This window comes from Lynx rufus, unplaced genomic scaffold, assembly GCF_022079265.1.
Source record: "Lynx rufus isolate CCGP_SWC_20201006 ecotype Redwood Valley unplaced genomic scaffold, mLynRuf1.p SCAF_15, whole genome shotgun sequence".
NCBI classification, from domain to species: domain Eukaryota; kingdom Metazoa; phylum Chordata; class Mammalia; order Carnivora; family Felidae; genus Lynx; species Lynx rufus.
Window position 1 is genome coordinate 1,216,177 of NW_025814829.1, and position 27,320 is coordinate 1,243,496.

General features: G+C 43.4%; 1 protein-coding gene across 1 annotated transcript in view; it reads left to right on the forward strand.

Moving 5' to 3' along the window:
* The window catches only part of DDR2 (discoidin domain receptor tyrosine kinase 2), a 56,727-nt gene that overhangs the window by 5,334 nt on the left and 24,073 nt on the right, over positions 1 to 27,320 (forward strand). Inside the window, exons 2-5 of the mRNA XM_047077217.1 lie at positions 22,762 to 22,864; positions 24,270 to 24,501; positions 24,810 to 24,957; positions 25,338 to 25,443. Coding sequence (XP_046933173.1) covers positions 22,762 to 22,864; positions 24,270 to 24,501; positions 24,810 to 24,957; positions 25,338 to 25,443 — 589 coding nt within the window. The remainder of the gene's footprint in view (positions 1 to 22,761; positions 22,865 to 24,269; positions 24,502 to 24,809; positions 24,958 to 25,337; positions 25,444 to 27,320) is intronic.

The window sequence follows — 27,320 nt, forward strand, 5'->3', positions numbered from 1 at the left end:
AGACGCCACAACGAAGTATAAGAATAGTCTGGGTTATTAATAGTGGTTTGATCACCTGGCCAGGTCAGACGCCTCCAGGCTTCTCCTTCAGTGGTCAGTCAGGGCCCAGAATCTTAGGGATTTCGAGGGAGGAGGACAAGTAGAAGTGACCTGATTATCCTGGACACCAAGCCCAGGGGTCTGAGGTCCTGAAGACTCAGCCAACCAACCAGACAGTTGCTGTCTGTGAGGAGCACAAAGGCAGTTGGCCCCACCCTCTGACTTGGCCTGTGAGAAGTGCTTTTACTTGGAAGAGGGAGAAACAGCTCTTTTCCCTAACAGGCAACCCAGGCATTCAGGATGCACAGGACAGAGCCAGGGCAGGGCAGTGTTGGGGCTTCCTGTTTCCGTTCCGCATTTTCCCTTCATAGGAGGCAGGAAGCTTACTAGCAATTCAGAACCCTGGGGTGGGGGAGTCCTCCTTTGGTGTCTAGAATGTTCCTACTTTTGGGGGAGGGACAAAGACATTAAAGGGTTGGGATTCTGAGAGGAGGAATTTCTTCTCCTATAGACTCCTGTAGTTTTAGGTTCATCACTGTGGTTTTGTTGTTTCCAGCATCAATCCTACATCCCAGTGAGTTCTTTGGACCTAGGCAACTAGTGTCCTAGGCTATTTGAGTTGCAATGAACCTTAACGATATCCAAGTCCCTCTTCCCCATTTTACAGGTAAAGGAAGTGATGTCAAAGGGAGTGAGAGGTTTGTCCACGAGCACACATCTAGCGAATGGTAAAACAGGAGCCCATGACTCCCATCTCCCAGCTCCAAGGTCATTCCACCAAAACCACTCAGCCCCTCAGGGAGCCGGTGAGGAAATGACCTTTCTCCAATAATCATGTAATAGCTGGGCAGCCTGATGGCTACTTTTCTGTGACCGCCAGTGTGCCTTTAAGGGGGTGAGAGGTAATTGGGGTTTGAGGGATGGCCTGAGGCGAAGGAATAGAAAAGACTCAGAGGATCATGCAGAGCTCGCTCTGGGAAACTTGGTCTCATCAGCATGCCCAGCAAGCAAGGGTCTAGAAGCCCTTTGGAACTGACTCAGCCTCGCAAAGATACCAAAGCTCCAGAGATACCCCGGTTCCCTTCTGCACAGCGTTCTCCCCTTCTCCTCACCCCCTTGTCTACCGCCAAAGCTGGTACATGTAACTTTACTTACACACATTTCCAAATTGGAAAATCCTGGGCTCTCATCCTTCATGTCCCCAGAGATGTGTGAGAAGGTTTGTGGGGCTTCATCTAATGAGAATGTGGCACTGGTTTCAGATTTCTGAAACCAGACCCGAGATGCTAGGGCTCTCTCTGTGCGTGTGTGTGTGTGTGTGTGTGTGTGTGTGTGTGAGAGAGAGAGAGAGAGAGAGACAGAGACAGAGACAGAGACAGAGAGAGATTGCTTGTTTGCTTTATTCAGACTGAGCAGGGCCCTCAGAGGGAGATAAAAAGGCTGCGAAGGGACCTCCCTGCTTGAATTGCTCTTAAGCAAGCAATGCCTGATGCTGCCCAGATTGGCTCTTTCTTGCTTATATGTTTGTTTGTCGAGTCTAGCCTGAGGGTGGCCTTTGGTATCCTTCCTGCCGGTAAAAGGATCTTTCTCTGGGGACAACCGAAGCTCATCTGCCCCCTAAACACCCTCTGTTGTGCCAAATAGGGAAAAAGAGAATGCAGAGTTCAAAGGGGAATACCAACTAACACTCAACCAGCACTTAATATATTCCTGGTGCCATTCGAAGTGGGCGTCAGCAAATTTAATCTTTGCAGTAATCTTATGAAGTAGGTAGTATTGTCTTTCCAGCTTCACAGGAGAAACTGAGGCCCAGAAACCTTAGGTAACTCACTCAAGGTTGCAGAGCTAGCTAAGTGACGGAGCTAAGAGGCGCTCTTGACCAGCAAGCATGCTCTTGACCTCTGTGCTCCTGGATTGTCAGATGCACAGGATGCTCACGTACTACCCAACCAGGTCAGCTCCCCAGGGTCTGAGTGGTTGAAATACTGAAGGTATGAATGTGGGCCAGACATGGAGGAATTTGCCAGGCTAGGTGGAAAGAGGAAACGAGAGCATTTGAGCTAAGAAAAGGCTCAGAGGCACAAATAGGAAAGTAAGAGTGTGGAGATGGTTGTCACTGAGGGGTCATGAGGGCAACAGTGAGGTTAGGGTCGTACCAGAAACAGGAGCCACCTAACTTTGGGATCCCCAGTATGTGACAGGTACTTTCCGATCAAAGGCTTTGTCCTCACCCGGTGATAACAAAATAGGATGCCATGTCCTTCCTCCCAGTTTGCGAGTTCTTTCCACTGCCTCCCCCCTCCCCACAGTTAGATTCCTTATTTTACTTTTTAATAAATTTAAATCGCCTTCACCCGTTTTTTTTCCATCCTCTGCCCCCTGCCTCAGGTAACCACCGGTCTGTTCTCTGTATCTGTGAGCTTTTTTAAAAAAAAAAATTTAGGGGCGCCTGGGTGGCTCAGTCGGTTGGGCGGCCGACTTCGGCTCAGGTCACGATCTCGCGGTCCATGAGTTCGAGCCCTGCGTCGGGCTCTGGGCTGATGGCTCAGAGCCTGGAGCCTGCTTCCAATTCTGTGTCTCCCTCTCTCTCTGCCCCTCCCCCGTTCATGCTCTGTCTCTCTCTGTCTCAAAAATAAATAAAAAACGTTAAAAAATAAAAAAAAAATTTAAAAAAAAAATTTAATGTTTTTATTCATTTTTGAGAGAGAGAGACAGAGCGTGAGTGGGGGAGGGGCAGAGAGAGAGGGAGACACAGAATCCCAAGCAGGTTCCAGGCTCCGAGGTGTCAGCACAGAGCCCGTTTGAGCCATGAGGTCATGACCTGAGCCAAAGTCAGACACTTAACCGACTGAATCACCCAAGCGTCCCTTATATATATATTTTTAGATCCCACATATAAGAGAGACCTCTGTCTGACTTATTTCAGTTAGTGTAATGCCCTCAGGTTTTATTCGTTGTCACAAATGGCAGGATTTCCTTTTTTCTCGTGACCGATATTCCACTGTATACATATACCACAATTTCCTTATCCATCCATCCACTGGTGGACACTTCGGTTGTCTCTGTATCTTGCCTATTGTAAATAATGCTGCAGTGAACGGGGGGGGGGGTGTGTGTGCGCATATCTTTTTGAGTTAGTGTTTCATTTTCTTCAGATGAACACCCAAAAGAGGGACTGCTGGGTCACATGGCAGTTCTACTTCTAATGTCTTGTAGAGACTCCACACTGTCTTCCCTAAGTGCAGAAGGATTTCTTTTTGTCCACAGCCTCGCCGATACTTATTGTCTCTTGCCTTTTTGACAGTAGCCATTTTAAGAGGTTTGAGGCGATATCTCATCGTTGTGATGTGCCTTGTCCTGATGATGAGTGATGCTGAACCTTTTTTTTTTCATGTACCTGCCGATCATCTGTATGTCTGCTTTGGAAAATGCCTGTTTGCATCTTCTGCCTGGTTTTTAATTGGACCATTTGGTTTTGTGCTATTGAGTTGTAGGAGTTCTGTGTATATTTTGGATATTAGTCCCTTCTCAGATACATGATTTGCAAATATTTTCTCCCGTTCAGTGGGTTGCCTTTTTATTTGTTGGTGGTTTCCTTTGCTGTGCACAAGCTTTTTAGTATGATGTATTCCCGCTTCTCTATGTTTTTCTTTTGTTGCTTTTGGTTATGGTGTCAGATTCAAAAAATCGTTGCCAAAACCCATGTCAGGAGCCTTACTGCCTATGTTTTCTTCTAGGAGTTCTATGGTTTCAGGTCTCCCATTCATGTCTTTAATTGATTTTGAATTAATTTTTGTGCATGGTATAAGGTAGTGGTCAGGTTTCATTCTTTTGTATGTGGCTGTCCCATTTTCCCAGCACCATTTATTGAAGAGATAGTCCTTTTCCCATTGTGTGTTCTTGGCTCCTTTGTCATAAATTAACTGACCATGTACGTGTAGATTTATTTCTAGGGTCTCTATTTTGTATGCCAATACCATACTGTTTTAATTACTATAGCTTTGTCATATATCTAGTAATTGGGGGACATGATGCCTCCAGCTTTGTTCTTCTTTCTCAAGATTGGTTTGGCTATTCAGAATTTTTTGTGGTTCCATACCAATTTTAGGATTATTCGTTCTATCTCTATCATTTGTTTAGGATTATTAGAAAAACACCATTGGAATTTTGATTGGGCTTGCTTTGGCTCTGTAGATTCTTTGGATAATATGGACATTTTAACAATATTGATTCTTTCATCCATCAGCATGGAATAGGTTTCTATTTATTTGTATCTTCTTTGGTTTCTTGTATTAATGTTTTGTGATTTTCAATATGCAGGTCTTTCACCTCCTCGGTTAAATGTATTCCTGGGTATTTTATTATTTTTATGCAATTATAAAACGGGATTTTTTTAAAATTTCTCTTTCTGATACTTCATTATCAGCGTATAGAAATGCAACCGTTTTTTTTGCGTATTGATTTTACATCCCATAACCAGGATGCAGGATGTCCTTTTGCTATCATATTTCAGCAATCTGAGACGAAGATGTTCCAAGAAATTAGACAGGCAGTAAGCCTTCCCGGGTCCTCTGTCCGGATTGTTCCCTGAATCGGTGGTTCTTCTTGACCCTGAGGTCTCATTATAGCGTGGAGAGTGAGTGCAGACATACCGTGTGATGCCAGTGTGGTTTGGTGAAGAGACCGGGTGATGGAAATCAAGAGACCTCGAGCCTGGTCCCACCTCTGTCACTATCTAGCTTTGTGACTTTAGGTAAAGCTCTGTATCTCACTTTGCTCACTGACACAATGGGGGAAAATGAACTCTGCCCTCTGCACCTCACGTGGCTACGATAGGGGGACCAAATGAGATAACAGAAGTCAGTGTGCTTTCGAAAGTGATATGCAAATATTGAGGGTTGTGATTTGTTCCTTTTGGAAGAAGAGAAAAATAAACCAAATACCATAAAACAATGGTTTCTATGTAGCAGACGGTGGGGGAGGAAAGAGAAAAAGAGTTCATTAGTGACCATTATGGTCCCTTGTGGTCTCCAAGAGAGACTCAAGTTACCTTTGGGAAGTGGGGGCTTCTAACAACCCTGAACTCTGGCCATCCTAACTCCAAGGGGACGCAGGGCCCTGTGCCCAGGCGAGCTTATCCATGGCAGTGTATTTTTCTGAGGAGAACAGTGTGATTGTTGGCTTAGCTTTTGGTCCTAGCCAGCAGGCCTCTGAAGAGCATGGATGTGGCAAGATAGGCCTCCCAGAATTTTTCGTGGTTTGGACACATACACAGTGAAGTAAAGTAAAAGTTAAGACATTCAAAACAGTGAGGTTTTTGGGGGGGCTTAAGTAGGAGGTGATGAGTTGTTAAAAAATATGTAATTTTTCCCCCCTGCTGCACAGACATTTATGACTTTGGTCTTTGTCTTGTTTCGTGTGGCAATGATCTCTTGTGTATTCATGGCCAATACCTATGATAGTACCTATCTTATATAGACAATCGATAAGTGCCTGAGGAATAAGGAGAAGACAAGAAGGAAGGGAGTCAAGGGCCTCCCAGGCTTCTATGTATTTTTCTTCAAAAAAAAGCATCTAAATTATGCCATTTGAGGTTTGGTCTCACAAAGATGTTAGGAAGCTGAGAAGGAGTTCATAAGAATATCAACCCTTTGGGGGAGCCTGGGCGGCTCAGTGGGTTGCATGTCCAACTTCGGCTCAGGTCACGATCTTGCAGTCCGTGGGTTCGAGTCCCGCGTTGGGCTCTGTGCTGACAGCTCAGAGCCTGGAGCCTGCTTCCGATTCTGTGTCTCCCTCTCTCTCTCTCTGCCCCTCCCCTGCTTGTGCTCTGTCTCTCAAAAAAAAGCCCAACCATGAAGTGTATTTTCTCTATATATACAAGCATAGCTAACAAGAAATGATTCATCCTGGCACAGGAGGAGCCCCAGCTATGGGGAGAAGAGGGGAGGGGGTGGGAAAGTCCACCTTTGGAAAGCTATAATTTTAATTTATTTGCTTTTATTTTTTTTTATTTTTTTTTTTCAAATTTTTTTTTCAACGTTTATTTATTTTTGGGACAGAGAGAGACAGAGCATGAACGGGGGAGGGGCAGAGAGAGAGGGAGACACAGAATCGGAAACAGGCTCCAGGCTCCGAGCCATCAGCCCAGAGCCCGACGCGGGGCTCGAACTCACGGACCGCGAGATCGTGACCTGGCTGAAGTCGGACGCTTAACCGACTGCGCCACCCAGGCGCCCCAATTTATTTGCTTTTAGTAGGTTAGACCAATATTCAGGACTCTGTAGTAGCTTTCTTACTGAGAAACTCGCTCAGCTGTGATTGATAACTATGCATTTGGCAAATGTGCAGAGTGAGAAAGATGCTGTTGGCTACAGCGATCACCCGTCTCCTTCAGAAGCTCTGGGGTTTTGCCCCATAGCGAAGCTTCTCTACCTGCACAAAGCCCAGAGCCAGCCCCGTGCCCCTGCTCCAAACTGAGGAACGGCTGAAAGGGGCTGCAGGAGGTATATCCCCTCTCAGATTCTCCCTTCTTTGAAGTTCTAGTCCCCTGTTCTAACGATCTGTTCGGAGAAAAAAACTTCTATTTGGATGTTTTGCCCATTTTTAACTTTTTTTTAAACCTCAGAGCAGTCAGATGCTTTCAAATAGATGATTTATAAGTTTTATCTGCATCTTTCAAATGCAGGGGGGAGCACTGGTTACTGTAAGCTACTCCATCCCACCTGGAAACAGAAATAGAAAGTTAACTTTTACCTTATTGCCAGATTATGTTAACTGATGGTGTCTTGCTTTTTGAATTGGCTAGTGGGAAGCTCAGAGCCAAATGTGAGGCCCATCACCAGCAAAGGTATATAGACCCACATGTAGTATCTTTTGGATATTAGCCTTAGCTCTTTAGCTTATCCTTTTTTTCCCTATTCTCTTTCCCCTGAACATACATACGTTTATTCATTTATTAATTATTTTATACCATTTGGGAAGCCAATTCCAATCTCTGTTTTAGAATGAGTCAGAGTAAAAATAGTTAAAATATAAATAACATCTATAAATAACATCTATCCGGTTTTAAGCATTATTCTGCTTTAAATTTTTTTTTTTACATTTATTTCTTTTTGAGAGACAGAGCACAAGTTGGGGGAGGGGCAGAGAGAGAAGGAGACAACAGAATCTGAAGCAGGCTCCAGGCTCTGAGCCATCAGCACAGAGCCCGATGTGGGGCTCGAACTCACAAACTGTAAAATCAGGACCTGAGCCGAAGTCGGACACTTTACCGACTGAGCCACCCAGGCGCCCCAAGCATTATTCTGCTTTAAACATCACTAAGTACTTGATATATATTAACTCATGCTTCCTGATAGCATTCTTATAAACAAATACTATTATTACCATTAAGCTGAGAGGCTGAAAGTTAAGTAACCTTCCCAAGACTATAAAACCTCCAAATTGCTTTAGAAAGAGTGAATGTAACATTTAAAACAAATAATCCTCTCTCTTCCTCCTTCTGAGTGTCATATCTGGAGCCCTATTATATTTCATGAAGCATGCTAAATTCTTTGTATTCATTATGCTAAATCTCCACAACAGCCCTCTTGGCAATACTGTTAAAGATGAGGAAATTCAGGTTCAGAGAGGTTTACTAACTTGTCTTGAAGTCCCATGATTTGGAAGTGGCAGAATCCAGTTTTAAGCTTCCAGACCATGGCCCCAGTTTTCTTCTCAGTTCCTGACCTGCTGTCTCTTCAACTCACTTTCATTTTTTTTTAAATTAAAAAAAAATGTTTATTATTTATTTTTGAAAGGGAGAGAGAGAGAGAGAGAGAGAGAGAAAGCATGCAAGTGGGGGAGGGTAGAGAGAGAGGGAGACACAGAATCCAAAGCAGGCTCCAGGTTCCATCCAAGCTGTCAGCACAGAGCCCGACATGGGGCTCAAACTCACAAGCCGTGAGATCATGACCTGAGCTGAAGTCGGATGTTTAGCCGACTGAGTCACCCAGGCATCCCTTCAATTCACCTTCTTATTGGAAGGAAGGACATACTATTCTACTATGAAACCTTCACTGACTTTGGCAGCCAGGAAGAAGAATGTATCTTGACTGACCCTCACTTTGATACCCTGGAATCCAGTACAGCCTGGGGACTCCTCTTCCAGAGCTCTGCAATAATTGTTTCTGGAAAGTATTTTGGGCTTCCAGGAAGGCTGCAATTCTAAAGGGCTAATCCCAAGGGGAATCTCAACTTGGGCAAAAGGGGTGTTGGCAGAATCACCCTATGTGCCTAGAGGAACCCAAATAATCTTCGTTGGCCTCTAGTAGCATCCCGCTGTATAGATATTTACCTGAATAATGAACCAGTCTGGAGTAGCAGCCAATGTGGAGCTTGGGGGAACAGGGACCCAAGTGACAGCTTCTGTAATGGGACCACCTTGTCCTTTCTGGAATTGGAAGAACTTGATCAAGGTAGCCTGGGATTGAAGAAAGAGGAACCAGGGATCAGGAGATGTGAGTCTCAGTCCTGTGCAGGAATTTCAGTCCTCGTCAGCTGTGCGTCCTTGACTAAGTCATTTCACCTTTTGGGGGCTCAGAGGTTCTAACTGATATTTGATATGGAGCCATTGGAGGGGTTGGTTTTCTGAAGCCCCTTCTTGGCTCTAAAGTTTATGATTGCAGATGTTCTTTTAGACCAGAGACCGTCTTGGGTCCCCTGGTTGACCCCAGTGTCCCCCCTCCTGGTCAGTCTGGTCTTTCTTGTACCCAGAGAGGCCCAGGTGTCAGCTCTCCATGCTTCAGGAGTCACGTGTGCCATGCGTGTGTTTTCCTGGAAGCTGCATATAGGACACTCATTGATGGGTAAGCTTGTGGTCTGGAACTAGCAGGGAGATGGTAAACATCACGGAACAAGCTGCCCTTTCAGGCTCTCAACCTTGGCAGCATAGTATGAAAATAATTCTTGGGAAGCTGGAGCCTGGTGGCAGCTGCCTGCTTCTCCTTTGCCTGCCTGCCAGGCCCTACCAGAGCTCAGGACAGATCGAGCTCTGCCTGGGCATGCGGTGGCCGGCACTGGTAGTTTTCCACTCTGGGAAACTGGAAAGTGAATTGGCTTCTCTGTCCAGGAGATTGGTGGGTAGTGGAAGTGTCAAGAACCACCAAGAACAACTCAGCAAGCAAAATCAGGACGCCCTTCTTTGCTGCTGGGTCTCTGGGTCCCTCGCTGTCCCTTGCTGTCCTCTGCCTTTCCATGCTTCCTGATCTTTCATAATGTGGAGTTCAGAGATGGATGGATGGGATCTGATAAAAAAAAAAAAAATGAAGTGGGCTTGGGGAAAAGCACAGGGGCCTGACATTTAGGATTTGGCACTCTGAGTCTTTGCTATTGGCTGGGGTCCCTTCCACAGGAGTTTACCAAAAATAGGCATATTCACTAGGAAAACCGCACTGGTACCGCTGAAAAGTGCCACGTTGGTTGCCCTGGGCCAAGGCTTATCCTGGTTCCAAAGACCCACTAGGATGAGGAAGGCCATCCAAGATCAGCTTGTCTTTTTTCCTCTGCCCTTTCTCTGAGGCCCCTGGGAATATTGATTCACCAAGAAACTTCGTCTACTGGCTGCTTTTCTGGCTCTTATCTCTGAATTCCCTATCCCCATCCTTATTATCTTTGGTTCCAACATCTAGACCTCAAGACCCACTCCAATTGTCTCAAGAAGCTTTGTAATATCTCTGGCTCAGAGCCTTGCTCTGGCATTGAGCTGGAGATCTTCATCAAGGCATAGAGTGAGACTCCGAGCTCTTTCCCTCACCAAAGCTTGGGGACCCCTCCTTAGTGCAGCTTCTTGGACCTTTATCCAGTGTCCATTGACTACAATTCATGCTAAAGCTTCTCTTCCTCTCATGCAAATGCCCACAAAGCCCTTCAAAGAACATCCCTGAAACTTGGCGTCCTTTGGTGATTGCTGAGAAATGAAACAATCCTAGAGAAATGAATCAATTACAGAACCTGCCCTCAAGAGTTCAACACATGGTGAACTCTCCCTTCATCCAGCCTTGGGTTCATCCATCCATCCACCTGCCTTCTACGCTTTTGCTTACTTATTTGCCAAATGTGTATTGAGCATCTAATGGGTACCATGTGTTGGCAGCTGCCCAGCGGGAAAAGGAAGAATCTGACATGATTACTATTCTCAAAATTGCTTACAGTTTCACTAAGGAGGTAAACAAGCATGAGTGAACTAGAAAATCTCTGGTGAAGGTTGTTACCTAAAAGAACCCCCCACCCATCTCTTTTATCCCCCTATCATATTTTAGAGTTTTCTGTAGTTTTGTCATACTATCTGAAATAGTAACAATTCATAATAGCTATTGTCAGACAATTTGATTGCCTATTTGATAATCGAAAATCTATTGCCTCTTGTCTTTCTCCTCTACCAGAAGGTAGGATCCGTGGGCTAAGTCATTTTATCTGTCCTATTCACCACTGTATCTTCACAGCAGGAACTGATTTGTTAGATAAATTCATAAGCATTAAATAAATTAACATTAATATTAAGTAAATATATTTGTTAAATAAATACATGAACAAAAAGATGGGTTGCAATAGATATGTAATGCCCCAGAATTACAAAGAAGTCTTATATGTCTGCTGCCTGGTTAAGCATCATTAGTCAGGGCTACCCTTTCCTGACTTCCCAGGTCTTTGTTTTTAAGCCTCCTAATTAGGAACAACAGAAAACTCTTCTTTTATCACCTTTTCAACAGATATTTATTGAACACTCAGTTAATACCCAGACACCCTACTAGAAATGAGGCAAACAACGGAGAGAAAGATAGACAAGATCTCTGGCCATATGACCCTGAATAGTTAGTGGAGAGACCGAAATGAAACAATTATTTGTATTGAAACAATTATTTGTTTTACAAGTGTGAAAAGTGCTAAGAAGGAAAGCAGCACACTGTAAGAGCATGTAACAGAAATTCCTAATTTCCCCAAAGGCTCAGAGGAATTCTCTAAGAACTGGAGGATGAGCAGGAGTCAGCAGGTAAGGGAGGGGAGGGGAAGAACATTCCAGGTACACGGAACATGACATGCAGGGAGACCCTGAGGCTGGAAGGTACTTTGTGCACTTACGAAGTCAGGATGAGAGCCAGCAGAGATGTGCAGAAAGCCCAAGGTGAGGCCGGAGAGGTAGGCTGGGCCCGATCCCGCAGGCATCATGGGCCACACTATCCCAGGAAGACTGGACAACTGTTAGAAGATTCATGTCAGAATAAGATTCTAGGAAGCTCGCTTGGGCTGCTGTGTGGAGAAGGACTGGCAGAGGAACCGGAGGAAGAGCTAGAAGGCATTATAGTCATCCAGATGTGAGGTGGCAGAGGCTGGGCCCTGCATGGGAGGAGTGGAGAAGGAGAGAGACAGCTGGACTCAAGAAATTTGCGGGACGTAGTGATGAGGGACCATAAGGCAAGATGAGGGCAAAGCACAAGCCAGCACATGCCCCTCCCCCACCCAAGTGGGATCTGTGCAACGTTCCTCAGAGGCTCTCCTGGCCACCCAAGAACAAAGGAAAGGGAAGAAAACAAATGGTTAACTGTGATAGAGATCACAGTCATGCGGGACATGAGTCTCCTTCAGGTTACAAATGTCTTAGTAAATTATAAGAAAAAGGCAATTTTATCAATAGCCTGATCTCCAGAAACCTGTAGACTCAGTTTCCTGGAGCCCCAACATCACCCTCCATAGTGATGTGGGGACAAAGGCAAGAAGAAAATGGCAGGTAAAATTAAATTTCCGTGTGACCTGCAGCCCATTGACAAATACCTGAGGCAAATACAAAGTATAACATTTCTCCAGGAACCCCCTACTGTCTTAATGTCAATGGCTTCCTAGAGGGAAAACAACCTTAGCTTGACCCTAGCAAGACTGTGGCATCCTATGAGTCCTCTTTAGCAGATGAAAGTCCTTCTGGAGGCTTCCCTTTGGCCTTTCCCTCCCCCAACTCCATAGTACATAAGCAGTCACTCTTTACAAGCCCAGTGCAGCACTTCCTGCCCACGGGTCCTGTCCCTGTGCTTTAATAAAGTCACCTTTTTGCACCAAAGACATCTCAAGAATTCTTTCTTGGCCATCAGCTCTGGACTCCTACCACTCCGAAACCCCATCCATATGAGCGGTAGGCTTTGCTAATAGAGCAGCTGACTCCCGAAGGACAGGTTTACTTCCCACTCCTCCACTGCTCCTAAAGCAGAAATGAACGTGTCACGTGTCATTCCAGAACTCTTCCTGTCCCAGAGTCCTGTACTGGTCCAGGTTCAGGGCCACGTGTGCCGTGGCTCAGGGAGGCCTTCCAGTTCTCGACATGGTGTTGCCACAGCTGTCCACACGTGGTTGGCTTACACCCTTCTGTGCGAGGGAAGCACTGGAGGGGATGAGGAGGAGGGGCGCACTGACACATTTAGAGTTTTCTTTTTTTATGTGGACAAACTGCAGCCTCATTTCATCCCCTGGTTCTTCCAGTTATCAAACCTGAGCAGCAGCAGAGTCACCTAGGGGGCTGGTGAAAACCTGGTTGGCTGGGCTCCGCCTTCAGAGTGATTCAGTAGGTCTAGGGTGGGGACTGAGAATTTGCATTTCTTTTCTTTCTTTAAAAATTTATTTTATTATTTATTTATCAAAGCAATTTTTTCAATGTTTATGTATTTTTGAGAGAGAGAGAGACAGAACACGAGTGGGGGAGGGGCAGAGAGCGAGGGAGACACAGAATCGGAAGGAGGCACCAGGCTCCGAGCTGTCAGCGCAGAGCCCACGCGGGGCTCGAACCCACAAAATGTGACCAGAGCTGAAGTCGGATGCTTAACCGACTGAGCCACCCAGGCGCCCCCCAATTTTTTTTAAAAATTCAAGTTAGTTAACAGGCAGTGTAGTCTTGGCTTCAGGAGTAGAACCCAGTGACTCATCTCTTACGTATGACACCCAGTGCTCATCCCCAAAAGTGCCCTCCTTAATGCCCATCACCCATTTCACCCCTCCCCCCACAATGGAATTGGGGAAGGTATTGGCAAATGACATGTCAGAGAACTTCCGTTTCTAACAAGTTCTCAGATAGTGTTGGGGGCTGCCGGTCCTGGGAGACCACTTTGAGGATCAAAACCTTAGCCCAGTAATGAAGGGGAGCAAAGAGCCTCAGCCAGGCAACTGGCCCTCCTTGGACACCAAATAGAGTATCCTAGGTGGGATCTCTCTCTCTCTCTGTCTCTCGGTTTTTCTCTCCCTTTCTTTGTTAAATATGGAAAGTACCTATGTAGGCATAATTGGAACACAAAATAGAGCCCAGGAAATATCAACATGCTTCATACAGGCAGCTGCAGCTAAGGCAGCTGTGTTAAAACTCCCTGGTTGCTGTTCCCAGGACAAGCAGTGCCTTGGTGGGGAAGTTATTTGCAACAATATCATGACTCACCCCATGCGACCCTCTTTCCCCATTTCTGGTTTACTTTAGATGTTCCGAGAAACAGAAGTTCTCGTTACACTCATGGCCCAGTGACTAGAGATTCATGATAGCCAGGAATGCAAGCCCAGTGGGACTGTGAATGTGGATGTCCCTGGACTTTGGAATGGCCCCAGAGAATGATCCTGTGTCCAGGCTGGAAGGGACCTGGAAGCATGGTTTCCAAGTGTGGCTGCATAGCAGAATCACCTGGGAAATTTAAAAAAAAAAATGTAGGTTCCTGGGCACAGTTTCAGACCTACCAAAGAAAAATCTCTTAAGACAGGGCTCACAAACCTATATTCTACACCCTTCCCAAGCAATTCTAAAGCAGTCGGTCCATGGACTGGCTTTTGGGAATCACTGCCTTAGAAAACATCTAATCCAGCTCCCCTGATTTCCACAGGAGAAAGCTGAGACCCAGAAAGGATGTGAACTTTGCTCAGATCCTGGAGTGGATTTGAAATATCTTTTTTTTCCCTTCAGAGGTTGTGTAGCTTAGAGAGAGCCATCTTTAGAGTCTGAATCTAAAGTGAGTTAGTATTTACTCCACGAATGGCCTTAGGCAGTTATTTAACGTCTTACCTGTAGATGGGGTATTCGTGAGAAACCGGAAGTAATGAGTGACAAAAATACCATATCGTCTGACATTTGATAAGTGCTGTTTATAAGTGGTTACCATTATTACAGTATATCATGAAATTGAAGAGCCTGCTGATTCTACTGTACTGATTCTACTGATTCTACTGTGTCACTCTAAGAAAAAACCCCAACCAGTTAAGCTATGACTCACCATTTGCTTGTGAAATGCGTTCAGATTTCAGATATGTTAGCGCGTGGAAAATAATGGGAGATACAGTCTTCCACTTCTCTTTCCCCAACCCAGCGCAGATTACTACCATTATTGAATTAAGTAGTTAAATGTCTGAAGAAGAAGCATACTTAGTGTGCTTGAGGAGCAGCCAGGAGGCCAGCGTGACTAGAGGGGGGAGTGCTCTGGACGTGAGGTCCAGGATAGCCCGGGATCAGCTCTGCAGGACCCTGGAGACCACGCATGCATTTTCAATGTTATCATGAGTGAGGTGGGAACTCCCTGGAGGGTGCTGGGCAAAAGAGTTACGTGGTCTGACTTACATTTTCATAGATAAATGGGACAAGGTGGACAAAAGGACGTCTGGTTAGGAGATTATTGTTTTATTCCAGGATCGACCTAGAATGGTAGTGGCATATGTGGAAAGGAGGTGGGTTATGGGAATTCTTTAAGGTGGCTAATGGGATTTCCTCATCGGCTGTTGGGCTGGATATGGAATACGAAAGGAGTCAAGGGTGGCCTCAAGATTTTTGGCTCAAGTAATTGGAAGAGTGGAGTTGGTTGAAATGGAACAGACTGGGGGTAAAGTTTGCAGGGTGACATATTTAACTCCACTTTATTCTAACTCCTAATCTATGTCTACCTCTGTTTTCAGTCAATATTTTTGAGCACCTGTTGTCTCCCCAGACGTGCCCTGAGAAATAAAATTGAATAAGATCTAATCTCCCCGCCTATGCCCTTTTATCCCCCAAAAGTTTGCCATCTGTAGGAGAGATGAGACTCACACACAGACAATTATATGACAAAGCACTATGTACCGAAGGCTATAAAACAGATACTAAAAATGTCGGACGTCGGAGTAAGGAGAAATTTACCGAAATTGGTACTATTCCTTCTTTAAAAAACACTTGCTTTAGTTGCAACCAAGTTCATTCCATTGCAAAGAGACAGTGCTAGATACTAACTTAAGCTAGTCTTTCCACTTCAGGTGTACGAACCTCCTTGCTGTACCCGAAGCCACTAAGAAGGCTCTTTTCTTGACTTCTGTTCCCTTTCCATGAAACATTCCATCCTCCAAGAGTCACCTGGCTGTCTTCCTTCACTCAGATCTCTGCTCAGAGACACCTTATCCGAGAGACCTTCCTTATCTCTTGACATGAAAGAGCAGCTATTTCCTTTCCCTGTGTTCTTTTCTTCACAACCCTTGCCACTTTTTCTCATCTTATATATTTATTTGCCTCTTGTCTTTTTCCCCATACTAGAATGTAAACTCTGGCAAAGGGTACTTTGTTCTGTTTATGCCTATATTCCCACGGGGCTCAAAAAAAAAATCATTGAATGAATGAATTAATAAAAATAGGAGCTTAAAAACCCTATGGATTTGGAGAGCAATAAGTTGATTACCACACTGGGAATGGAGATAGGACTGGGTCCATGAATAAAGCTTTGTTTTCTGAAGGGAAAGAAGGTGCCAGAGGCCAACTCTCTTACAAATCTGCAATGCTTCTGCCTACAGCCTGGCGTGTTGGGAGAAACAGCTTACATCTTGCCATTCCTTTGGTTAGAGCAGAGAGTGGCAGTCTGGTACATTGGACTAACTTTGGATTAGGACCCCTTCATAGCCATGGGGCTCTAACTGGTTTTGTCATGTGTAATTTGAGAATAATAATACATGCCCCGCCTACCACACAGGGTTATCGTAGGGTAAACAAGATGAAAACAATGGGACAGCACTTTGAAAACTGTGAAGAATGAACTGTATTTTAGGAGTCAAGATAGCAACTGGGGGCACCACGACATGAATGATAGCCAAAGGTGCAAGGACCGTCTACCTTGGCTGGCCAGGTCCCCTCCCCAGAAGATCGTTGAGGGATATATACACGCAGAGAGCAGTAACAATGGGAAAGCAAAGTTACTTTATTAGTAGCTGGCTTGGGTCACAAATGCCAAGGCAAGTGTTCTGGTAACCTGGACTGGGGCGTGTAGCCTGTGAGATAAAGGTGTCCAGAAGCTTCTCCTGGCCCATTGAGTCACTGGTACTGAGGGACACTAAGCAGCAGTGCGAAAACGTTTAGCACACCCAAAAACATGCAGGACAAGCATCTGGGAGGGGGCCGGAGGAGGCCTTGAGGCAGGGCATGGCCTCCACTGCATAAAGGGGTGGAGCACAAGAGAGGGCGCACCCTGTGAGTGATTTCTGAAATGTTCATTGACCTCACTCACTGGTAATTTGGGCCCCATTGGCATTCTGTATCAGTATTTCCTCATCCTTACTCCTCCCTTCAATTTCACATTCCAGAGGGTTTAGAATTTGAGAACTTGATGCTTCATTCCTGAACAGCCCAGAATTACACTCGAGATTCAAACATAATGATTATTTGTAGAACCTGTCACCCCAGATACAGAAGTTATACATTTGACAAGAATAGGCAAAATGATACTAGATCCCATGTTCATCTCTTGATTTAAATTTGACTTGGAAAATGCAGGGGACAGGAACATGGAAGTGTTTCGGTGGTGTATATGGCCATGATTCTTGCCAAAGTGGCTGAGTCTGGTTTTGCTTCATCGTACTGTTCCTGGAAGTATCAGATGACATCATGCATGTTGCGCGTTGTCAAATGCTTTTTCTGCATCTATTGAAATGATCATATGGTGTTTATCCTTTCTCTTGTTGATGTGACATAGCATGTTGATTGTTTTGCAAATATTAAACTACGCTTGCATCCTGGGAATAAATTCCATTTGATTGTGGTGCATGATTTTTAAATATATTGTTGGATTCAGTTTGCTAATATTTTGTTGAGGATTTTTGCATCTATATTCATGAGAGATATTGGCCTGTACTTCTTTTGTTTTGTGGTGTCTCGATCTGGTTTTGGTATCAGGATGATTCCTTCCTCTTGTATTTTTTGGAATAGTTTGAGAAGAATAGGTATTAACTCTTCTTTAAATGTTTGGTAGAATTTGCCAGTGAAGCTGTCTGGTCCTGGACTTGTGTTTTTTGGGAGCTTTTTGATTACTGAGTCAATTTCATTGCTGGTGATTGGTCTCTTCAAATTTTCTATTTCTTCCTGATTCAGTTTTGGTAGTTTATGTTTCTAGGAATTTATCCATTTCCCCTAAGTTGTCCAATTTGTTGGCATTTAGGTTTCCATAATATTCGATTACAATTGTTTATATTGAGAAAATTCCTTTCTACTTCTAGTTTGCTGAGAATTGTTATCAGGAAATGATGTTTGATTTCAGCAAATGCTTTTTCTGTGTCTTTTGAAGTGACGATACAGTTTCACTTTCTAAATCTGTGGTGAATTACATTGAATGATTTCTGAATGTCAAACCAACCTTGCATTCCTGGAATAAATCCTACTTGATCATGGTGTATTATTCTTTTTATATATTCTTTGATTCAGTTTACTAAAATTGTGTTTAGAGTTTTCGTATCTATGTTCATGAGAGTTATTGGTCTATAGTTTTCTTATAAGCTTCCTGTTTGGTTTTTCTTTAATATTCTGGAAGAGTTTGTGAGTGCTTGGTAATTTTTCTTTCTGAAACATTTGGCAGAATTCAACAGTAAAGCCATCTTGTCCTGGGGTTTTCTTTGTAGGAAGGTTGTTGACTATATATTTAAATTTTTTAGAACATAAATGATACTCAGGTTTTTATCTATCTCTTTATAAATGAGCTTTAGTGGTTTGTATCTTTCAAAAATTTGATTATTTTATCTAAGTTGTTGAAATTATTGGCATAACATTGTTTATAAGATTCTCTTATTATGCATTTAATATCTTTCATTTCTGTAACAAGGAAACTTCCTTCATTCCTGATGTTTGTAGTGTTTTCTTTTTTCTCTCCCAATCAGGCTAGAGATTCTTTTTGCCTTTTTTTTTTTTTTAAGTCCTGTCAAAGAACCAGCTCTTGGTTTTTTAGAGTTTCTCTATTGTTTTTCTGTTTTCTATTTCACTGATTTCCACTAATAATCTATTATTTCCTTTCTTGTAATTACTTTGTGTTTTATTTGCTCTACTTTTTCTAGTTTCTTAAGGTGAAGACTGAAGTTATTATTTAGAGATCTTTGCTCTTTTCTAATGGAGGATTTTACTGTGGTGATTTTCTCCATAAGTACTTGTCAAGTGGTATCCACAAATTTTGTTATATTTTCATTATCTTGCAGTACAGAATACTTTCTAATACTAATACTTTTCTAGTACTTTCTAATTTGTTTTCTAATTTCTTCTAATTTTCCTTTTTTCTTTGACCCATGGCATATTTAGGAAAGTGTTATGCTAGTTTGAAAATATTTGGGGATTTTCCAGATAACTTTCTATTATGTATTTTTTCTAACTAGTAATTGCATTTTGACAGAGAACATACTTTGTATGACTTGAATATTTGAAATTTATTGGGACTTGTTTTATGATTCAGAATATGGTCTATCTTTGTACATATCACAGGTGCACTTCAAAAGAATGAATACTCTATGTTTTTCAGTAGAATTCTATAAATGTCAAGCTAGGCAAAACCAGTGGATAATGTTCACATCTTCCGTATACTTACTGATTTTTTGTCTAATTGTTTTACCCATTATTGAGACGTAAGTATTGAAATCTGCAAGGACATGTGGTTTTGTTCATTTTTCCCTGCAGCCTTGTTTTGTTTTGTTTTGTTTTGTTTTGTTTTGTAAAGCTCTGTTACGTGAATAAACATTTAGGACTGTCATGTGTTCTTGATGAGCTAACCCCTTTATCATTGTGAAATACCATCGCCATTTCTTGTCTTAAAATCTGTTGTGTCTGGTATTAATATAACCACTCCAGCTTTTTTTTTTTTAATTACATTTTCCTGGTATATCTTTTCGCATCCTTTTATGTGTAAACTTACCTGTGGTTTTCTGCTTTCCTTTCAGTGAATTGAACTTTTTATGACTCAGTTTTATCTTTTGTTGATTTATTAGCCATGAACCTTTTTGAAAATATTATTTTAGTGCTTGCTTTAGGGTTTGTCATGTACATCTTTAATTAAATAAAGTCTATCTTGTAAGTGATAGTATATCACTTCACATACAGTATAAAAATCTGACAAGAGGGATGTCTGGGTGGCTCAGTCGGTTAAGTGTCCGACTTTGGCTCAGGTCACGATCTTGCGGTTCGTGAGTTCAGGCCCTGTGTTGGGTTCTGTGCTGACAGCTTCGAACCTGGAGCCTGCTTCAGATTCTGTGTCTCTCTCTCTCTCTGCCCCTCCCCTGCTTGTGCACTCTCTCTCTTTCTCAAAAATAAACATTTAAAAAACCTTCGAACAGGATGCCTTCCGTTTTTCCCTTTTCAGCCCTCATGCTATTGTTTTCATGCATTTTAGTTTTGTACATATTATAAACCCCACGCTATATTGTTACTGTTTTTATATAAATAGTCAATTACCATTTAAAGAGATTTAAATAACATGAAAAATCGTCTTGATCTAAATAGTCAATCACCATTTAAAGAGATGTAAATAACATGAAAACTCATCTTCTATATTTACTATGTAATTACCATTTCCAAAGGGACATTCGTAATCATTTTTATCTTTGGTCCTCTGTTCATAATGTATCCTTTTCTGTGGCTGCTTAAAAACTTTTCTCCTTATCACCTGTTTTAAGCAGTTAAATTATGATGTACTGTAGTATAGTTCCCTTCATGTTTCTTATGGTTCAAGTCACTGAGCCTCTTGGGTTTATAATTTCATCAAATTCGAAAAGAATTTCCACCATGTTTTATTCAAATAATTTTTTGATTCCTCTCTGTTCTTCTTTAAGGAATCCATTTACATGTATAATAGGATATTTGCAATTGTTTCACAACTTAACTTAGGTTCTGTCTTTTTGTCTGATTGATTGAGTGATTTGATTAATTTCTGCCATTGTGTTATTTTGGATCATTTCTATTGCTGTCTTTAAGTTCACCAATCTTTTCTTTAATGTATAATCTTCCTTTAATCTTATTCAATGTATTTTCTCATATAGTCAAGTTTCATCTCTAGAAATTTTATTTATATCCTTCCCTATCTCACTTAGCTCTCCTTATATATATTTATTATTTTTTTAATTAAAGTATAATTATCACACAGTGTTATATTAGTTTCAGGTGTACAATATAATGATTCAACAATTCAACATTTTTCAGTGCTCATCAAGATAAGTGTACTTTTGTTCCCCTTTGTCTATTTCCCACATCCTCCTCACCTACCTCCCCTCTGGCAACCACCAGTTCTCTGTATTTAAGTGACTGGATTTTTGGTTTGTCGTCTCTTGTTTTGATTTATTTGTTCATTTGTTTTGTTTCTTAAATGCATTTTATGAGTGAAATCGTATGATATTTGCCTTTCTCTGACTGACTTATTCCACTTAGCATTATACCCTCTAGGTCCATCCACATTGTTGTAAATGGCAAGATTTCATTCTTTTTTATGACTAATATTCCATTATATTCCAATATATACCACATATCCTTGATCCTATCCATTAAGTCTTACGGATGGATATTTGGATTGCTTCCATATCTTGTCTATTATAATTAATGCTGCAATTAACATGGGGTACAGGGATGCCTGGGTGGCTCAGTTGGTTAAGTGTCTGACTTTGGCTCAGGTCATGATCTCACAGTTCGTGAGTTTGAGCCCTGCATTGGGCTCTGATGACAGCTCAGAGCCTGGAGCCCACTTCGGATTCTGGGTCTCCCTCTCTCTCTGCCCCTCCTCTGCTTTCTCTCTCTCTCTCTCTCTCTCTCTCTCAAAAATAAATAAACATTAAAAAAATTTTAAAAAACTTAGTAATCTCTTCAAATTACTGTTTTTGTATTCTTTGAGTAAATACCCAATAGTGGAATTACTGGATCACATGGTAATTCTTTTTTTTTTTTTAATTTTTTTTCAATGTTTTTATTTATTTTTGGGACAGAGAGAGACAGAGCATGAACGGGGGAGGGGCAGAGAGAGAGGGAGACACAGAATCGGAAACAGGCTCCAGGCTCTGAGCCATCAGCCCAGAGCCTGACGCGGGGCTCGAACTCATGGACTGCGAGATCGTGACCTGGCTGAAGTCGGACGCTCAACCGACTGCGCCACCCAGGCGCCCCTGGTAATTCTTTTTAAAAATGTTTTTGAGGAAACTCCATAGTGTTTTCCACAGTGGCTGACCTTATAACAATATAATTATAATTGGTTTAATGTTCTTTTTAAATTCTTTTTTTTAATGTTTTTGTTTTTGAGAGAGAGAGAGAGAGAGAGACAGCACAAGAGGAGGAAAGGCAGAAAAAGAGGGGGACAGTGGATCCGAAGTGGGCTCTGCACTGACAGCAGAGAAGGCCATGTAGGGCTGGAACTCACGAACTGTGAGATCATGACCTGAGACGAGTTGGACGCTCAGCCACCTGAGCCACCCAGGCGCCCCTCTTCTATATTCTGAATCAATTCCATTGACTGATTGTTTTTCTCATTATAGGTTCTATTTCTCTGCTTCTTTATATGCCTGCCATCATTGTACCTATTTATACTAAAAAATTCTTCATTGTTTATCTGAAATTTAAGTTTAGCTAGGAATCCTGTATTTCTCTGGCAACCCTAGATTCCCCTGACCTCTCCAGACTCTTATCCTTGTCTCCTTGATTGGGAGCCCTCCAAACTCTGCCTTGTTCTCACTCACTGTGGACTCTGCCACGGCAGTAAGCTGGTGCCACTGTAGGACTCATCTTCTTTGTCCCCTCTCAGGGATTGTTGGCCTTTGTTATCCGGTATTCATTGTTTGAAACTCAATGTTTTGAATACTTTGTCCATTCTTTGGTTGTTTCACCCAGGAGAGTCAATCTGGTCCTTGTTACTCTATCTTGGCTGGAGGTGGAAGTCCTTCCCCAGAGGCCATTGTTTATAGCCAGAGGCGAAAACTTGGTGCTGATGGGGGCCAAAGCTGTGTGTCCAGTACTTTCATAGGACAGTTGGCTTTGCCCTGTAGTTTTGTGCAATCAGCTACCTAGAAAAACGAATGCTTTGGATCAGGTGGTACCTGGTGGCCGTGAGGATGACTCAGCACTTTTGGGAAACTGGTTAGTAGTACACATCTGCTGATAAGGTAATGGGGATGGGCCGTGGGCTTATTACCAAATAAAAGAATAAATCAGCACATTGCATCACATTACATTACTTGGGTCTGGGACTGAAAGATAGATGTGGCTGAAGGTCCGTGCTTGGGGGATTGAACACTACTAAGTTTGGAGGCAGGCCCAGGGAGAAAGGCTGAGAGAGTCAAGGTGATCAAACTGGGGTCATAGAAAGCCTTAGGAAGATGTAAACCTCTGTTTTCCTGTCCAATAGTCAATCACATTCTTCCTAGAAGGGGCTGGGTCATCCATGGAAATAAAAAGAAAAGTATTTCCTCTCTTTTTCCCTTCGGTGTCTCTTGGTCCAGCCATATGCCGCTATCCTCTGGGTATGTCAGGAGGCCACATTCCAGATGAGGACATCACAGCTTCCAGTCAGTGGTCAGAATCCACAGCTGCCAAATACGGAAGGTGAGGACAGATGCCCCAAGAAAGCCCAAGTCATGGGCTGGATGCACTTTCTGGCTCAAGGGGCTGGGGAAGAAGGGTGGGAGCTGGTAGGCACGGGGGAGGCCTGTCCTGTATGTTTTTGGGGAGAAAATTCAGGGTTTGGCAGCATGTGCTGGTCTGGCCACCCCTTCCCAATCACAGGGCCTTGAGCCACCCTGCCCACAGCAGATGGGTTCATGGATATGCAGTGGGTTTGCTTTACTTCACCTTCTCAGTGTGAGAAATTACAGGAAGCTGACTACCGTAGTGGACTGGGGAAGGCGCAGATGGGGTAGGACACTGGAAGCGAGGACACCCCATCCTCTTGTCAGTGGGTGTCTGTGAAACATTATTCACGGTGCAAAGCATCAAGGCTTTGAGCAGACACTGAGGACTCCAGAAAAGTCTTCCCTTCTCTCATTGAAGGGCCATCCTCACCCACAAAGAGTATGGTGGGTTCCTAGTGGCCTAGTACCAGGGATCCTCCAAAGCAACGAACTCCCTTGTCAAAAGCTACTCTGCTGGTGAGGGTCTAATCCTTCTCCTGGGATCTGATTTTTTTGGCCTAAAGTGTTGATTTCTGTTCAAATGGAATCACCCACAAGAAAAGCAACCTTAGTAAACCTTCTCCATAATTTCTGAGTATGTGAAAGACGAGAGTGATGGTTGGTGGGGTTGGAAGAGAACGGCAATGAGTAGGTTGACATCTGTGAGAAAAGGAACATTCCAGGGAAGAGGGAAAGTGGTAAGACGTTCCCAAAAGAAACCTTCCACTGATTTCACAATCTTGCTCACTGGTAGCTTAGCTTGGAGGTAATAAAATGAAACCAGATTATTTACTACTCTCCTGACATGCTCCTACCCCTCACTCTCATCATGGGTTCCCATGGCGTTTTGCTGGGCTGCCATGCCCATCCTGTTGGTTAAAATTCCACTGCATTACATAACCCACACTGGAGATCTTATGATCCTTCCCTCCTCCTTCCTATAACTTGATATCCAAGCAAGGGGTGGCCACCCTTGTTATGCTGGGACTGAAAGTGGAACGGGGAGGTAAAATGACTCATGGGGGAGTAGAGGGCAGAAACAGTTTCATTTCCCTTGTGGTCTTTAAATCAGGGTGAGAAATAAAGGCTACATCTGATCTGAAGGACTCTAGCCCTGGTGGTGACGGTCTATCTGGGTTTCATGGTGCCCCAGGGACAGAAGACTGTCAGGCTTGAGGGGAGACACAAAGAGTCTTTTTAGACTGGGGTCCCAGCTTTTTAGACTGAGTCTTGGGTTGGATACATTTTCTCCCCTCAGGACAGAGCAGCTGCTTGCTCTGGATTGGTAAACAACTCTAGTTCCATGGTTCCTCTCTGTCTCCCACCCCTTGTGTCAAAAGGCTGGACTCAGAAGAAGGGGACGGAGCCTGGTGCCCTGAGATTCCAGTGGAACCTGATGACCTGAAGGAATTCCTACAGATTGACTTGCACACCCTGCACTTTATCACTCTGGTGGGGACCCAAGGGCGCCATGCTGGGGGCCATGGCATTGAGTTTGCCCCCATGTACAAGATCAATTACAGTCGGGATGGCACTCGCTGGATCTCTTGGCGGAACCGGCATGGAAAACAGGTAGGAAGAAGAGACATCCAGACCCTGAGATGTCCAGGACCATATTTTGACTTAGGCTAGAAGAGGAAGTACACAGGCTGTCTTGTAGGTATGTGCATCCACAGACCTGGCATGCCCTTGTAAATGTGTGACTGAGGAGGAGGGAGGGTGGGGAGGGGGCACCGGGAGGAATATCAAGGCTGCTGGAAAAGCTGAGTGGATACATTCTGCTCTTTCAATTAAAAAGAGAGGGTCCATGAAAGAGGCTATGAAGAAGACTCAGCATAACCTCACAGCATCTCCCCACTATTTCTCTTCTGTCTCCTCAGGTGCTGGATGGGAACAGTAACCCCTATGACATTTTCCTAAAGGACTTAGAGCCACCCATTGTGGCCAGATTTGTCCGCTTCATTCCAGTCACTGACCACTCCATGAATGTGTGCATGCGAGTGGAGCTTTATGGCTGTGTCTGGCTAGGTAGGTCTCTAGAGACAGAGTGTATGGACCTTATTAAAACCTCCAACTCCTGGAACATAAAGGCAATTAAGTCAGAAAGGTATGGGATTAGTAATCTCTGGGGTGAAGTGATTCCCTGTAGGTTAGAGTCAAGAAAGGACATTGTTCCTCCACCCAAGGCTTCATTCCATTCCTGGAATAATGCATTCTGAGTCACTTCACTGACTGCTAGTGAGGAGTGCTCCTCAGCAGTGCTCCCTGTGTACCCAGATTGAGTCCTATGTGGATACACTGAACAAGTGTACCTTTGAAGTCACATGGATCTCCCTGGGGTAGTTGGTCTGAGCCATAGGTACACTTCCTTCCCAAAGGCACTGACACATCTGTGTTTCCTTTGACAGATGGCTTGGTGTCTTATAATGCTCCAGCTGGACAGCAATTTGTACTCCCTGGAGGCTCTATCATTTATCTGAATGATTCTGTCTATGATGGAGCCGTTGGATACAGGTAAATCCTGGGAAACTTTGGTCATCAGAATGGGAAAGTGGCCACTAGAAAAGATAATATTTTATTATGGCTTGGGATCAATAATCAATCAACTGGTCAACCAACTAGTGTTTTTTTTTAGGCCCTGTACTAGGCATTGTGAGATAATTTAGATGAAGTAAAACATGGAGTCTTTATCTGCAAGGAACATATGCCTGTTTTGGGAAGACAAGAGAAACAATAAATTACACAAAACAAGAGCTAAAATTGTAGTATGGCTCTAGGTACGGTAGCCATATTTTTTTGACTCTTAAAACAGGACATGTGGTCTGACACAAATAATGGCCTACTTATGGAGACAAAGGGCCAGAAGAATTGAAGTTATAAGTATAATAAATTGGACAGGTCAAGAAGTTCGGGAAGAATGAACCCCATAAATAGAAATGCTTTAGAAATTATGAAAAGGACACCCGTAAGGCTTACAGTAAACAAGGAGAGTTTCCGTGATGAGATGATAATTAGGGCAGGGGAGGCAGGTAGCAGGGAGCGGAGGAAAGAAAGCAGGGCTGAGGACAAGAGTGGCCTGACTGCAGCAGAAGCTTGATCCGGGAACAGCAGGAGGGACCAATGGGTAGTCCTGAAGTGGACCTAGGAAGGGCCATGGTGGAAGAGTATGATCAGACACAGTGGGAATTTAGGGTTGGATGAGAGCTTTTCCTCCCTATCTCACTTCACTCTGAGCCTTGCCATTTTTCTTCTAGTCCACTTCCACACTTTTCTCTCTCTTAGTTTGGTCTTTGCCTGCAAAGATTGAGCCTGGGAGAGAGGTTAGGTCCAGACCAGATGATGGAAGTTTCTAGTGGTTGAGAGAGGGAGAGATTAATCTCAGGAAGGGGAGTGAGGCATTATAGCACTTCCATTGTCTTAGGTGTGAAGAATAAATTCCTGCCCCACCAGCTGCCATCCCCTGAGTGAAGACCTGACTCATCCAGTATTCGATTTCCAGCTACATCCTTTCCATGTGCTTAGTAACCGTTCTTCCCCATTCGCTTAAATTGTCTGGGCATCATTTCACTCAGCCACACCCCAACTGGCATATGCTTGAGGCATAGAGGAAATCAGAGATCAGTTGAATTCAGTTTAGTTCAATAAATCTTTGCTGATCCTCCGTTACTACCTGCAAGGAATTTGGCCAGACTTGGTAGGTATTCAAACATAAGGAAGTCCTTGATCCTACCTTTAAGAAGCTCACCGTTAGGAATGGGGACTAAGCCAGGATATAAATTGCTGTGATATAAGCCCTGGAGTAAGAGATCATAGGAGTGCTCTGGGGATCAAAGGAAAGAGCAAGCCAAGGTAGGAGAAAGCACAGCACTGGGAGTGAAAACACCTGGATTCACATAATAAAAGTTAGTTCTGTTTGCTTAAGTGATAAAAATGTATAAGAAAAGCATTCTGTAAAGGTAAAGTGCTAAATACATATGAGTTTGTATCTGATTGGGAAACCAGCAAAGACATGATGGAATAAGATGAAATCTGAAGCAGGCTCCAAAGGATGGGTGGAGCTTTCACAGGTAAACAATCTTGAAATGGCATTTTAGGCAGAGTCAATAGCATGGGGACAAAAGGACGACCCTGTAAAGTTTAGGGGAATGCCTGGTAAAGATCAATAGTTTAGTGAACCACCAGCCGTATTTCTGTAGCAAAATAGTAGATGAGAAGCACTATAAGGCAGATTACATCAGATTTTGCAGGAACTTGAACGTCAGGGCCAGGAGGAAGGGGAGGAGGCGTTGACTTTCTCTTCATCAGCATAATCATTGATAGAACACATCACTGAAGATTTTTAAACTTGGGGAAGGACACGATTGGCACGGTGCTTTAGACAGATTAATCAA